Source organism: Cygnus olor, chromosome 1, assembly GCF_009769625.2.
Source record: "Cygnus olor isolate bCygOlo1 chromosome 1, bCygOlo1.pri.v2, whole genome shotgun sequence".
NCBI lineage: Eukaryota > Metazoa > Chordata > Aves > Anseriformes > Anatidae > Cygnus > Cygnus olor.
The window spans coordinates 68606693-68620168 of NC_049169.1; the positions used below are offsets into that span (position 1 = coordinate 68606693).

Below are 13476 nucleotides of genomic sequence, written 5' to 3' on the forward strand. Positions count from 1 at the left end.
ATGATACATTACAATACATACTTTGCAATCTGTGCTATATAGATATTATTCAGACTTAAAATCAAACACTGATAAATTTGGTTTTACTCAGGATTTTTACCTTGACTAGCCAATTACTTGATCGTTAATTTATCTATAAAGGGAAGACAGAATACTTTTCAATTATTCATTTTATGCAACAAATATGCATATTCTACTATAAAGCTAAATTTCTCTGTAGTTATTTTTTTTTCTTTCTCAAGGTGGTGTCTGCACAAGGACACTAAATAAAGTTTATGTGAGTTGGTTAAAAGAACAAAGCTGCAAGTTAATGATATAGGTCAAATCACCATGCAGATGTTTTCAATCAGAGGCATTGTAACGTATAGGCCTTTTTCAAACTAACAGTAATAAGAACTAGTGTTACTGCTTTGCTTTAATAAGTGGCTTGAAAAATTTTGGAGCTGTTATGTAATAAGTTATAGCCATGAATATACCGTTTAAAAATAAAAAAGAGAACCCTTGACTCATTCTTTGAATCTTTGCTTACTTTTTTTTTCTCTCTCTAAAATCTGAGTAGATTCACTTAAGAAGGTTTAAAATTGTGATCTTTAACTGCACTTTATACCAAGGTTAGATGGGAATAATTATTCTGAACCTGCATCATTGCAGAGAGATGGGACACTTCTTAAACACAATCCACACTCAGTGTGGATAAGCTAGTGGGAGTTGCTCAGAAGTACACATGCATCTGCTTAAGTTCTTTGCTCAGATGGAACTTCCATAAGCATTCAGTTTTAATCAGACAGATCCTGACATCCTCAGTTAAAAAATAAATAAAAATAAAATAAAAAATAAAATAAAATAATAACTTATTTATTTACCTCCTTCCAAATCTGCTTATTCATGGATGCCTTAAAAAGCCATGGAGATACCAATGCATGACTTCTATGACAAATCCACTGTCATCTATATTAGCAATGACCAATAAATGGCAATTTTTTATAATTATTATTTATTTATTTATTTTTACAATGGATAAAGCCTCTAAAATTGAGAAATGAAATTATTAGGATATCTGATATCCAGTAGGGTGGATGTTTCATGGGTGTGGAAATTGATGCTGTTGGGGTTGAAATGTAGTGTTCCTAGAATCTGTCTAGTCAGACAACTAACCATTTTGATTGCCCTAATAGTCTGACATCCACTTTATTTTTAAATCTGTTCAGACTATACTACTAACATAGAGAGAAAAGATTAAAAATTTTAATATGGACTGCAGACATAGCTTTTTTATATCATATAAATAACTTAAACCCAAAAATATCCTTCAAAGGTTCTGCTGGAATTTACATATGTAGAGGGGGGAAAAAAAAAAAAACATATACAAGATGTTGACTATAAATCTTGTTGACTTTCAGGAAATTTATACAAAAAGTCTCTTACTTTTGTAAGATAAATGAATCTCTGCCTTCCTTCATTTCAGGGGGAAAAAAAGAATGATATATGCACATATGGAAAAGCAAAAATTGTACATGCTAACATCTAAAAAGAGAGTGCAAAAGAAGTCATCATTCATAGTATTTAGTACTACACAATTTTCCTATATGCTTACTGTCCTTGATGTATAATCTGCTTCTTAAAGTAGCTACTGTATAAAAAAGGTATATGGTGTAGTAACTTCTGTAAAAACATTAAATACTTTTTAAATTGATCTCTAAACTGAATAGTATATTATACAGATATAGAGATGTTCCTCAAGACACCCAGCTCTCTTTGAGAAACAGCATATATGTGTGTATATAAAAATATGTAATGTGGGCGTTTCTTTCTCTCCAGCAGTATAGCTATTGCTCTACTCAAGGATTACACTTGTCTTCATGTAATGTTCATTTACTTCTCAGAAATTGCCCTTGCATGTATTTGTCTGTATCAATATAAAATCCCTTTTTCTAATAATCCATATCCACATGCAGAGAACAACAACAACAAAAAATAATAAATGAAGATTGTATTTATTTTATTTGCCATATGTATAGTAATTGCATATATACACCTGTATATAATTTTTTACTCAACTGCACAGTAGACTAGCATATATAATATATAATTCATATATAATGATAATATAGCACATATAATATTCTATAATGCTTTAGTTTTGTCATAGTTATAGATGCTAAGAAAGCTGTATCATTTGTAAGCCTCCTACTTCTATTGGCAATGTATGTATGCATAGAGGGGAAATCCTGCAAGAGCTCAATTTAAAAATCCAGGTGATAGGAGACAAATATGCAGGAGGGAGAAGTGTACTCCTTGTAAATTGCCAAAAGGGTGAATCAGCTTCAGACCAAATGAAGGTCCAAAGTTCTCAAGAGATCACAGGCAGCCATAGCTTTTTTCTCTCTAGAGCCTCTAGTATGAAAAGGTGTTGCTGGTTTTATTTTTCATTAAACAAACAAACAAACAAAATCAACTTACATTTAAAAATACAGTTAAATATGAAATTAGTAACCTCAATATATTTTTATATTTATTTGTATTAATGACAGGTGTTAACCTTCTCAGTACTATCTGAATATAGAACCTAAGCTTGAAAACTGAAATTTCATCTTGGTTTGGTTTCATGCCCCTTTTAAGGCATTAAATGGATGAGTTAGAGAAATGGCTTTATCAGTACATAGACATGCTGTAGCTGACTGAAAGGAATGTTTATCAGTAGGAAAATATGGAGAGTATTTTATAGAAGAGCTTCTGCTTTTTTCAGAGAATGTTTTAAAGTTTAAAGAAGTCATATACCTTAAATTTTTTAACACATAAATTTTTATTTATTTATTTATTTTCCTGAACATAGAGTAGTTGATGCTTACGAAGAGTTTTTCCTTCCTTTAGGATTCAGATTTTTTCTTGAATTCCCCAATGCATATCTGTATGTAGAGATTTATTTTAATATGGTAATATGTAAAGATTTATGAATTTATTATCAATAAGATTTAATAGTTTGATCTATATATATATATATACTCTGCAGAAAAGCCAGTTACAAAACCACTCAGTCCACAGGTGTCAGTTTATGCAGCCTCCCACACAGTCACTATTTTTAGGAGGAACATGGATCTCTGCCATCTCTCACAGAGATGGGTAGGAGACAATAGTGGGGATAGATTCACAGTAGGATAAAAACCTCAGAAAGTTTGTGAATAATTTAGGTTCAGATTTTCTAAGTTTCTTACAGAGCTTCTACACTCATGAAGTTCAGATAAACCTCCATTTTGCCTCAAGACCAGTCTTAGCAAATTTGTCACAGTTTTCAATGGGGTACGTTTTGTGGAAGGGAATTGGATTAAAAAAAAAAAAAAAAGCTATACCTAGCAAACTATTGATCAGTAGCAAGTTTGACATGGCCAAACTAATGCTGTTTGCCTATTTAAAAAAAAAAAAAAAAAACTTTTTCTCTTCTTTTCTTTTTCTGTTAGCAGCAGCATAAAGTTGATAATGTGATTGAAGTTGCTAAAGCAATCTGCAGTATCCTCTGCTTTGTGGAAACCAGAGACATTACTGATGCAGTCAAGAAACTCCTTGCAGTGCCATTGGTGAAAGCACAGGTAAAAAAAAAAAATATATATATATATATATATACACACACTGAAGCCTTCTTAAGGCTGCCTTGACAAGCAGATATCCTATTTTATCTTTGGAAGTGGAGCTCGAATAGGTGTGTATGCCAAATTGAGAAGATGCTTGCTTTCTCAGACCATTGCCTTCTTACAAAGCTGTTCTTTGTCTTTTTTCCTTCTTTCTTTTCTATCTATTGACTTTTAGTCCATGTCTGGTGATATGTCTAACACCTGGGATGGAAAAGTAAACAGTGGGCTATCTACTGTTAACTGGGTTAACCGTGAATGTTAATTAAACATGCTTAACTACATAAAAGGAATTTAATTATTCCTGATAGGCAGTTTGAGGTCCCATACATAAGACTGGAGAAAGCTAACAATTCATTTTATAACCTTTCTCATGTCATAGGAGTGACATACAGCAAATTAATTATCCTGTCATTCATATGCACTTACACTTGACAGGTTCAAACCCTTAAATGCTCATCATTTTACAGGGGCAAGGTTCTCACTAAGAGGTGAGAAGACTCGCCAAAAAAGTGTGCCAGTTGAAGTGACTTGAGTGATGCTCACAAAATACCTTCAATCTATGCATTCTTAGCCTTTGTTCATTCCTCTCATATGTTGAGGTGGGGGTAGAGTGGAGCAGTAACTTCCAGCTTAGGTATAGTACAGCACCTGAGCAAATAAACTCTAGAGTATCTGTGATGGCTTTCTGCAGATCTGGGCTGTAAGTAAAGCTATATGTTTCCGGAACAGGGGACACTAGAGCTCACAGAGCAGATATTGAGCATGGTCCTGGACAGAACCAGCTGTGCCCTTCTAGAATTAGTTATGTGGGTGCTTTCTCTCTGAAGGGTAGACTACTGAATGTTTTCTCAAGATGAAAAGCTGGTAAGTATTGTTAAGGACCAAGCTGCAAGAAAAAAACATAGCTCTGTTTTGATGATGTTGCTCAGAGCTGACCAGCTGATTCACTTAAATGTACTCCCTTGCTTTCTTTCCAGGTCATGGTTCACTGTAAATCTTGCCTGTGTAGCATCCTAAATCTTTTTGTGTCTGCTGCGGTGTCAATTATTAGAAATCACTATTCTGGTTAATGAACAGCATAAACATGTTTGTAACAGTGCACATTTTATCTGGCATGCCATTGATTCAAATGGAAATGAGAGTATCTCCATTTAAGAAGAGGGTTTTTTGTGTATTAGAGGGCAAATACAGTAGCGAAAGAGATAAAAGTAATAACAAGGCCTGCTTTTCAGTTAAACCTCAGGTTGTCCTCAGAGATGTCAGGCAGATCAATATCTTCCCCTTGAGAAAAGTATTTTGTCAACCCAGAATCTTTAAGAGCTTGCTCCTGTAAACAGATAGAAAGGAGTAACAGAAGATAGTCTCCTTTAGGAAGGAATTAGAGCAGAAGTAAAGTACTGGGACTAATTTATTAAAAGGTTTCTTTTGGAATGAATGGGAATTGTTTTAGTGTATTTTTTCTTCGTGTGTTCAGGTCAGCTCTGTGAATCCAACATGTAAACTGCCTCTTATAACTGGCTTATATTTACTGAGTATCCCTGAGTCCATTTTCAGTCCCATCCTCTCTGAATTCCAATAGACAGTTATAGTGGTCAAAGAGACAAATTAGTAGCCCAGTTAGTATTGCCTGTCCCGCCTGTCATGACATGAAGAATAAGGTGATGGGATAAAAAACTAAGAGTGCAGGTCATCTTTCTCAAGTTTAATGTTTCTGTTGATCACGTTTGCTTCTGCTTCTCTTCTGAGTCACTGTCATGCAAATACTGTTCTAATATTAGAGACGAACTGATTGTTATTATTAGGCAAATAATTGAATTATGAGCTGATCTATTCTGTTGTGTAAAATGAATAAAAATAAAATAAAACCTGCTCCAAGGGTTTCCAGCTTGCCCTTGCTCATTCCCTAGTGTGTGTCCAATGCTGGGGAATTTCCAGCTCTGCTATATAGACTGTCTCCAATATATCGAGGTTCTGCTGAACCAATTTCCATGTACTTCCTCGTATAGATGGAGTAATACTCTTTCCTTTTTCTGTCTTCTGTCTATTTCAATTATGAGCTCTTCAGAGAAGGGAATGCCTTTCTTTATCTATATGTACATTCTCCAGAATAGCAGAGTGCTGGTCCTGGCTGGAATTTCCAGAGAGTAAAAATGTTAAGTGATGGTGGTGATGATAAAATGATTGTGTTTGCTCATCTGTAGTGAGAGAAATGATACTGTTCTTAAATACACTCTTTCGAATGTTAAAGTTGAATATTTTATCACTAGTCTTAAAATACTTTTTCACACTTCTGTTGAAGAATACTGACTAGCTTGTTACTATTTTTTTATTATTATTATTTTTTGAAAGAAATACAGTTTTAAGATGTTGAGTTCTTTGTTCTTTTAACATTTCCTTTCAGGCTTTGTTAGTTGAACTTTTTGCCTGTCCCTTGAAACCTTCCTATAAAGGCTGTCTATGACCTTGACTGACACCCCTCTCCCCTTAGTCCCTTACCTGGTGAAGCAAACCTGACTAACAGCTGACTTCAAACAAACTGAGGGAGGGGAGTTGAACTGCTCCTGCACCAGCAAATGCTGCTGCTATATGCTTCTTACTCATCTGAGAAATAAGTGCTAGGATAGTCTATTAGACTGGCAATCTATAAAAAGTTCAGGTCTGAGTCTATGAAGAGCCTCATCTTGCTCAGCAGCCACAGAAGTATAAATGTCATAAGGCAGTAAAGTATATTTCTGCATGTTCTATAACTCAAATGCAGCTCAATTTTATGAAAATAGAGATTACACATTATATAAAACTACATTATATAGAGAATAGTGTGTGTGTATATATATATATATATATATATATATAACAAATCAGATTTTATTCATGTTTACAAATATTTATACAAAGAAAATAGACCAGCTCTCTTTTCTGTATCAACGTATGTAGCCACAATTAGTACTCCCTGGTTGGATGCTTGATGGAGCACCAACTCCTCCAATCCCTTTTCAAGTCAATCTCACACTGAAGTGTAGGGGTATTTAATGTGAGTTACGGGTCCTGGTCAAGTGATTAAATCTTGCCATATTAATCTATCCTGTCAATCTGCTTTGCGTTTCTATTATGCTAATCAACACAGTATCCCAAAGACTTTCTGTTAGGGTGGAAGAGAGGAAGGGTGCCTAACCGCTACAAGGATCAGTCTTTTCTCAGACAAACAAGTAACTTGCACCACAACTGAAATGAAATTTGAGGCTACCTGTCACATCTCAAATACCGCAGCATTACAGACTGGGTAAGGGCAAAATGCCAGAAGAAAAGTTCTAATTGCCTTTTCACAATGTTTTCATGATGCTTTAGTGTAACGTATGGCATGATTTTGTGTGGAATGCCTTTTAACATTTTCATTTGGCAAGCTCTGTGTGCACATAATGTATCAGGGAAACTACTGCTTACTCCTTCCAATTTAAATTACATAGGATGCAATACACATTTGCTATTTGATATGTGCAGATATACATATCTGTACATGGGTGCTTGCTTACTTTAAAAAAATAAAAATCTGTGTTTCTATTTGTCATTTTATGGGGAAAAAAAAAAAAGAAAAAAAAACACACAACTTTCTTCAAATATGTGTTCAATTAAACTATACTTATTGCCTCCTTACTGCCTCATTGCCAGTACCATGAATTCCTCCAGTGTGGCTAAGAGATTATGAAAGCAACTGGCACCACTGATAGTTTCTTCTTAACTGATTGTCTCTCTTTATAAAGGTGATTCATTCAGTCTCTAACCAACCTAACCCTGGGATTTTAAAATCCGTTCAGGGGAAATACTGGGCCTGCTGTACAATTAATGTTTTTCATCTCTCCTTTTTCTTCCTTTCTTACAGCAGCTTACAAAAAGTCCTATGAGATCAAATCCTGCCAGAACAGGCACTAATCCACTGTATGTTAAATGGGCTACACTACGTTGAAATTATAAGTGCTGTTTCAAAAGGTTGTTTACTTTCCAAAATTTGAGAGAATTGAACGAAGGTCTCCATTCCCATTTGTCTTGCTGCATTTAAAGATTGTGAAAACATATTTCTCAACACAGAGGTTGCTTTTCTCCCCTCAAGTAAGCATTTGACTTCTCTTCATATTTACCAGACAACTGCTGACAACTCCAAGATGGGTACCTGAGGGATGATGTACTTTGAGCATTGCACTTCATATGTCACATCCACATGAAATGCCATTTTTAAGATGTCTCTTGCTGAATACATGTGTACTAACATGTAGCATCCTCAACCTGTTGCAGAGGGATTAATGACTGTAAAGGATAATAAACCTTGCAGGGACATGGGTTTATAGTGCAAGCCATGGGCATACTGAAGCACCAAATTACCTTGACAGACTCACTGGTTGAGTCACACCTCAGTAACATATTTCTGTGTCACCTTGGTAAATGAGAGTCTGATGTAGGAGCCAGACAAGAACAGGGCTGACTGAGCTGCCAGCAGGGGAAGCTTTTGAGCTGAAGCCGGCTTGGTGCAGAGCTCCATGTGGTGCCAGTAGATTTTCCTGTGTGGAGGTGAAAGTACACGCAGTGTAGCAACATTTATTTTTGCCCAGTGTCTGAGAAGCCTGGAGCGAGGCCTGACTGTGGCAGCTATTGGACTTCGGAATTTAGTAGAGCAGCTTTAAAAAATAAATAAATAAATAGTAATCTTTAAAATTAGCCTAGTCAATTCAGGCTACATAACTTACCTGACCTTTTAGAGGCCATAAGCACACAGCAGTTTCCATCCACAGCACTGGGGCACCTGAAGCGAGAATCCAGGTACTGCCCTGGATGTTAGGCATCAAGAGCCATGGTTAGGCACCCAGGGTCTAAATGACCCCTGGATCACTGTGCCTGGTATTTCCTGTTGGTCAATTCTAGTTAGCTGTCTGCTTGAAGGCCTTTGAAGGCATAGCTATTTTTACTGATTTGGTGCAGGAACACAGCCTATAGGCTGCCTGAGCAGGAAGTTGTTGCTCCTCAGCTTGGAGAGGAGGCCAAGAACCTGGCTGAGCAGGCCGAGGCATTGTGGTATTTGTGTATACAAGATATGCAAAAGAATGGACGGGGTTTTCTTATCTCTACAAAACCAGTGCAAAGTCTGAAGATGTGTATGCACCTTAAATGCAGATTAAGTGCTTCTTTGTATTTTGACATGCTTAAATACTGCCAGAAATCCCATCCTGAGCAACTTGTCTGAGCTGCTAGAGGGAACAGGAGCTAGAGATGGAAGGTAGGCCCTGGATCCCAGTCATGACCAATATCATCATAACAATGTTACCCTTTCTCACCCCAAACAACTTTATTTTCCATGAGTACTGTTCCTAACACCATTTTACCTGCTATCTGTTCTTTTCTGAAGTAACTGATTACTTTTTTCCCTTGGGTTTTATCTTTCTAGAATTCACTTCCATGTGTGGAAACACCAGACAAAGGTAAAGTGTTGTTTTTAAAAAATTCAAGATATCATCAGAAAATACATGTTTTGCTGTTCGTTTGTATTAGTGAACTGTTTTAGTTGGCATATTGCAGATGTTTACATATTCAGTTACATGGTAATTATGCTAAATAAAAATTTAAGTGATACAAAAATATAAATGAAACATAGCATTTCCCAAAACTAATCTGGAGATTCAAATATGATGAATGAGGATGAAAGAACATATTATAGTTAGTGGTGGTCATAGTAGCAATGATAATGTTATTTTTAGTAGCTCTCCTTAATCCTGACTTTTTATGTAGAGAAAAGGGAAAATAAGGAACTTCCTGAAAGCCTGAAAAAATAATTTTGTGTGTGGCTTTTCTCCTCAGCTCTAGTAATTTTCATTGCTCCTTCCTTAAGCTTTAGTTCTTCTTCATCTTTCATTGTGTAAACAGTGTGTTGTCTGGGATGATATACTGTCATAAAAGTAGGTTAATTAACAGTAATGGACAAAATGGTAGACCCTACCTTATTTAATCCCTCAGATAAAAGCCACTTAGCATCACTGCCCCAGTACTGTTAGCATTACTAAAGAGTTGCTCCCAGGCTGAGGGATGAGCAGGAGTCTGTCCTCTCATGGGTGTCTGTGTTGGGTTCCCTGTGGTGACAGCCACCTCCAGGGCTCAGGTCCTGCCCTACGCCATTGTGGCTGCCTGTGACCTGTAACCAGAGCCCTACGCTGATGCTCTCAAAGGGGCAGCCATCTGAATTTCCGGATGAGACAAGATGTGCTGCAGAATGGCAGTCTGTCTGTTTTGTTTGGGGAAAAAAGTGTCCGTTTAAGATGTACTTTTTCTCCTTCCCTCTTTTAGCTGCTCTTGTTGCAATGTGCCCAAAGAGGTAAAGAGGTGAACCAACCACAAAGATTGCAGCAGCATTTCAACCACAAAGATTGCAGCAGCATTTCAAACACAGATGTGATTTAAATGAAGGATTCCAAATGCCAGGCTTGTTGTTTCACCATTATTCAATTTCACGAGCCGCAAACAAAGAAACAGCAATTATATTTGTAAACTGCCAAGAAAAGCTAAGCAGCTAGGGGACCAGGGGAGTATGGGAAGAACATGCAGGTGTAGAAGGGAGGAGCTGGATGATAAGGAGTTTATAGGATTATTTTCCCTTGGATATAGTCATTTATCCCTTAAACACTACTAATGGAAAAAAATGGTTGAATACAAAAAGGGATTAATAGTTACTAATGAACATCTACCTTGGAAATCACCCACTGTTCCAGAAAACCTGTCTGGAAAGGATTTGAAACATTCCTCTACTTAAAGATATTTCCAAGGTTGGGCTTGACTGAATCAGTAGCTTCCTCAAGGAAAATCTGATTTCTGGAGTAAAAGTAAAGGAATCTCTCAGCTTTTGACTCTACTTTTCTGCACCTATTTATTTATGCCAGGAGACTTTTACCTGTGAATACTTATACTACTGTTTGTTCTCGGCACGCCCTAATTTCATAACAATTGTAGGGTCCTTTTGGTAATGTAATATTAGAAACTGCAACTTACTGATTGCAAGTCAGAACTTGCCAGGCCATTAGTAGTTCTGTGTAGAAGACTACATTCAAAGTTTTCCAGGGTAACCAAAAATTCCATTACATGCACTGATACACATTTCATGTATGTATTAACACACTATGTGTTATGCATTATATCTAGACCTACTAAATAAACTTGTAAAAGCCAGCAAAATATTTAAAGCTAGGCCAACATGTTAAAACAAAAAAGTCTAGTTCTCATATCAAAGCCTGTGGTTAAGGTTATGTCTGATTTAAAATAAAAAATAAAAAATGTAAAAGAGCAATGCCCAAAACTGATCTACTGGAACCTAGACCTCATGCCCAGGAAGTGGATAAAAGCATTACACACATCTGTTCTTTTTGGGATCAAGAGCTTTCTTCAGTCACAATCACCTCAGTGCTCACCTACATGATAATGCCATGGTGTCTCCCATCCTGGGGATACTGAGCCTGAGACGAATTCAGATGGTATTTTCACCTGCTGAGGCTAGAAGTAAAAATCACTTGGAAGGTAAGACCTGCATTCCAGGTGAAACCACCTATGTTTCCTTTTTCCACCTCATTGGCTCCCCACCCTCTTTTTACTTCATTATGCTTAGCTGGCTAAATGACATGCATGCAAAAATTTGCAAGCCTGTGACCCAAAAGTAAAGTAAAATTACGATCTTAACCTAGGGCAGGTAAGTTTTTCCAGACCTAAGGGAAGTGAAAAAGCATGTCTCTTGCAGCACAATTGCAAATGAAGTCAGCACTGACAGTTGAGGGGACAGGCTGCATTTCCCATTTGTGCTGTTTCTTTTCTGTTCTTTTCTGTTTCTTTTCTGTGTTCATGCTTATCTTCAAGAAAGCAGGATCAAACTCAAACAGCAGGAGCAATAATCAGTTACTTCAGCTAATATTTTTTGCTGTTTTCCTCCTTCCCCCAAGTGATAGTTACTACCTCAAGTATCATAAAAGACTGCCAAATGGTGTTTTGCTTCTCTCCGTTATAGCTTCTCACTCCCACAAAAGAGAAAAGGATATAAGATAATATCGAAGTGAAAGTTTTACTTAATAATTTGTTTAGAAACTGCTATATTTTTTCTCTTTGATAAAAGATTAACGGAGGTTTAATGTTAGTCATTCACCATGGACTACGCAGGTCAAAGAGTATATTCAAAATCTTAAGCCTTGATTTAGTGTTGCAATAACTGGTTCTATTAACAGAGTTGTCTCTGTAGACCAAATTATTCCATTGCTGCAAACAGAGCAGTACTCATCCATGCTACATCTAAGTATGGATCATGTTCTGTTCCCTGTATGAAGTCCTCAGAAAATCATATTAATGTTGGAGTGCTCAATGTGGTTTCTTTTTCTTAAATATGAGACATTATCACCTTTCTGCAGTATATAGTTTGCCCAGAAAATAAAGAATAAGATTATTCAAGTTAATAGAGATTTAACATTGCGGTTCACTGCAATCTAGAGTATGAAAAAGGCTGCATGCTGGTATAAAATTCACTTGGTGTGCCTTTCTCAAAAGCTGATGAATGAATGTTTATATACTGTCTACAGCCTTGTGACTTCAGGCAAGGATTTCACCGGATCAGACATGATAAGCAGCTTTTGGAACTTGATCCATAGTTCTCTGGGACCCATCTCAGAAAGTCCAATATGCACCATGAACTGGTGATATTGAATCCAACAGTCTTTTCTATAACAACTGCTGGAATTTCTATCTTTTTGAGTGGATATAGAAAACAGATGCCTTGATGATGATATATTTAATGAAATGAAGCTGTCATTACATTTGAGGGTGTAAAGATTCACTGATTGAGCTTTGGATTTGATAGTTACTTCTAGATCTGGTCATAAAAATATTTATCAAAGAAAATTAAAAAAAAAAAAACATAAAAGGAGGAAGGAGGAAAATGGGAGCTTTATTTTAAAGTTTTCCTATATTAAATAGAAAACTGTTCCTTCTTTCCCTGGGACAAAGCCATTATAATTTTGTTTTGGAAAGATTGCTTTTTGTTTTCAGAGCATAGAAAAATGTCAAGAGCTTTTATTGAATATATTTCATCTCCGTAAGCCTCTCCTGCATTGTTTTTAATTTTGAGCATGGTTCTTTAATTTTAAGCTGTTGCTGTGTTACATCTTGATTTTTCCTGAAAGTCAAGTTGTTGTTTAACAAGATTTGTTTAACTAAGACCAATTTTTGTATAACTACGATCCCCCAGTCCTCAAAAAAGAAAAAAAAAATCAGTTGCAAAAACATTTTGTATACTAGTACTAGGACAACAGCAGATTTTTAAGTTTCTTTCAAAAAATAATTCACAGGATTCTTCAGTTAACAGGAGGAAACAAACAAAAATTCTGGTGCATGGAAACTTCAGCTGATCAGTTTTGGCATTGCAGCCTTTTCATGTTTTGCCTTTTTCTTATTCATTTTCTTCTGATGGTGGTCTAATTCACATTGCTTAGCACCTCAGCTAAATCTTGAGGGTGAGCCTTTCTCTTAAAATAAGTGGGAAAGAGTAATGTCAAAATCAAGTTCTCCAAAATATCTTTAAGGTGACACAAGAATCTTAATCCTTCCATCCAAATTCTTTTCAACCGGATATTTGTTGTGTCTTACCTGGAGAAAACATGTACAGAATCGGACAGGGCATGTTGAATATGTATTAAATTGATATTATCTGCTAGCAAAGTGTCTACTCTGTTGTAAGGTCTGATATGGAAATCATATGTGAATTGTAAAACTGGACTGAGAAAAAGAAAGTACTTTTTTTTTTTTTTTAATAAGGAATAAGCTAGTATATTCCTCACTATCTCTT

At 36.1% G+C, this 13476-nt stretch overlaps 1 protein-coding gene across 2 annotated transcripts in view; it reads left to right on the forward strand.

Annotated features, from left to right (window-relative positions):
* Nucleotides 1-13476, forward strand: part of PIK3C2G (phosphatidylinositol-4-phosphate 3-kinase catalytic subunit type 2 gamma) — a 213511-nt gene that overhangs the window by 39681 nt on the left and 160354 nt on the right. Inside the window, exons 9-10 of one of the 2 annotated variants that reach the window (XM_040564008.1) lie at nucleotides 3459-3584; nucleotides 9058-9091. In XM_040564008.1, the coding sequence (XP_040419942.1) occupies nucleotides 3459-3584; nucleotides 9058-9091 (160 nt within the window). The remainder of the gene's footprint in view (nucleotides 1-3458; nucleotides 3585-9057; nucleotides 9092-13476) is intronic. The other variant, XM_040564015.1, reaches the window with a different exon arrangement.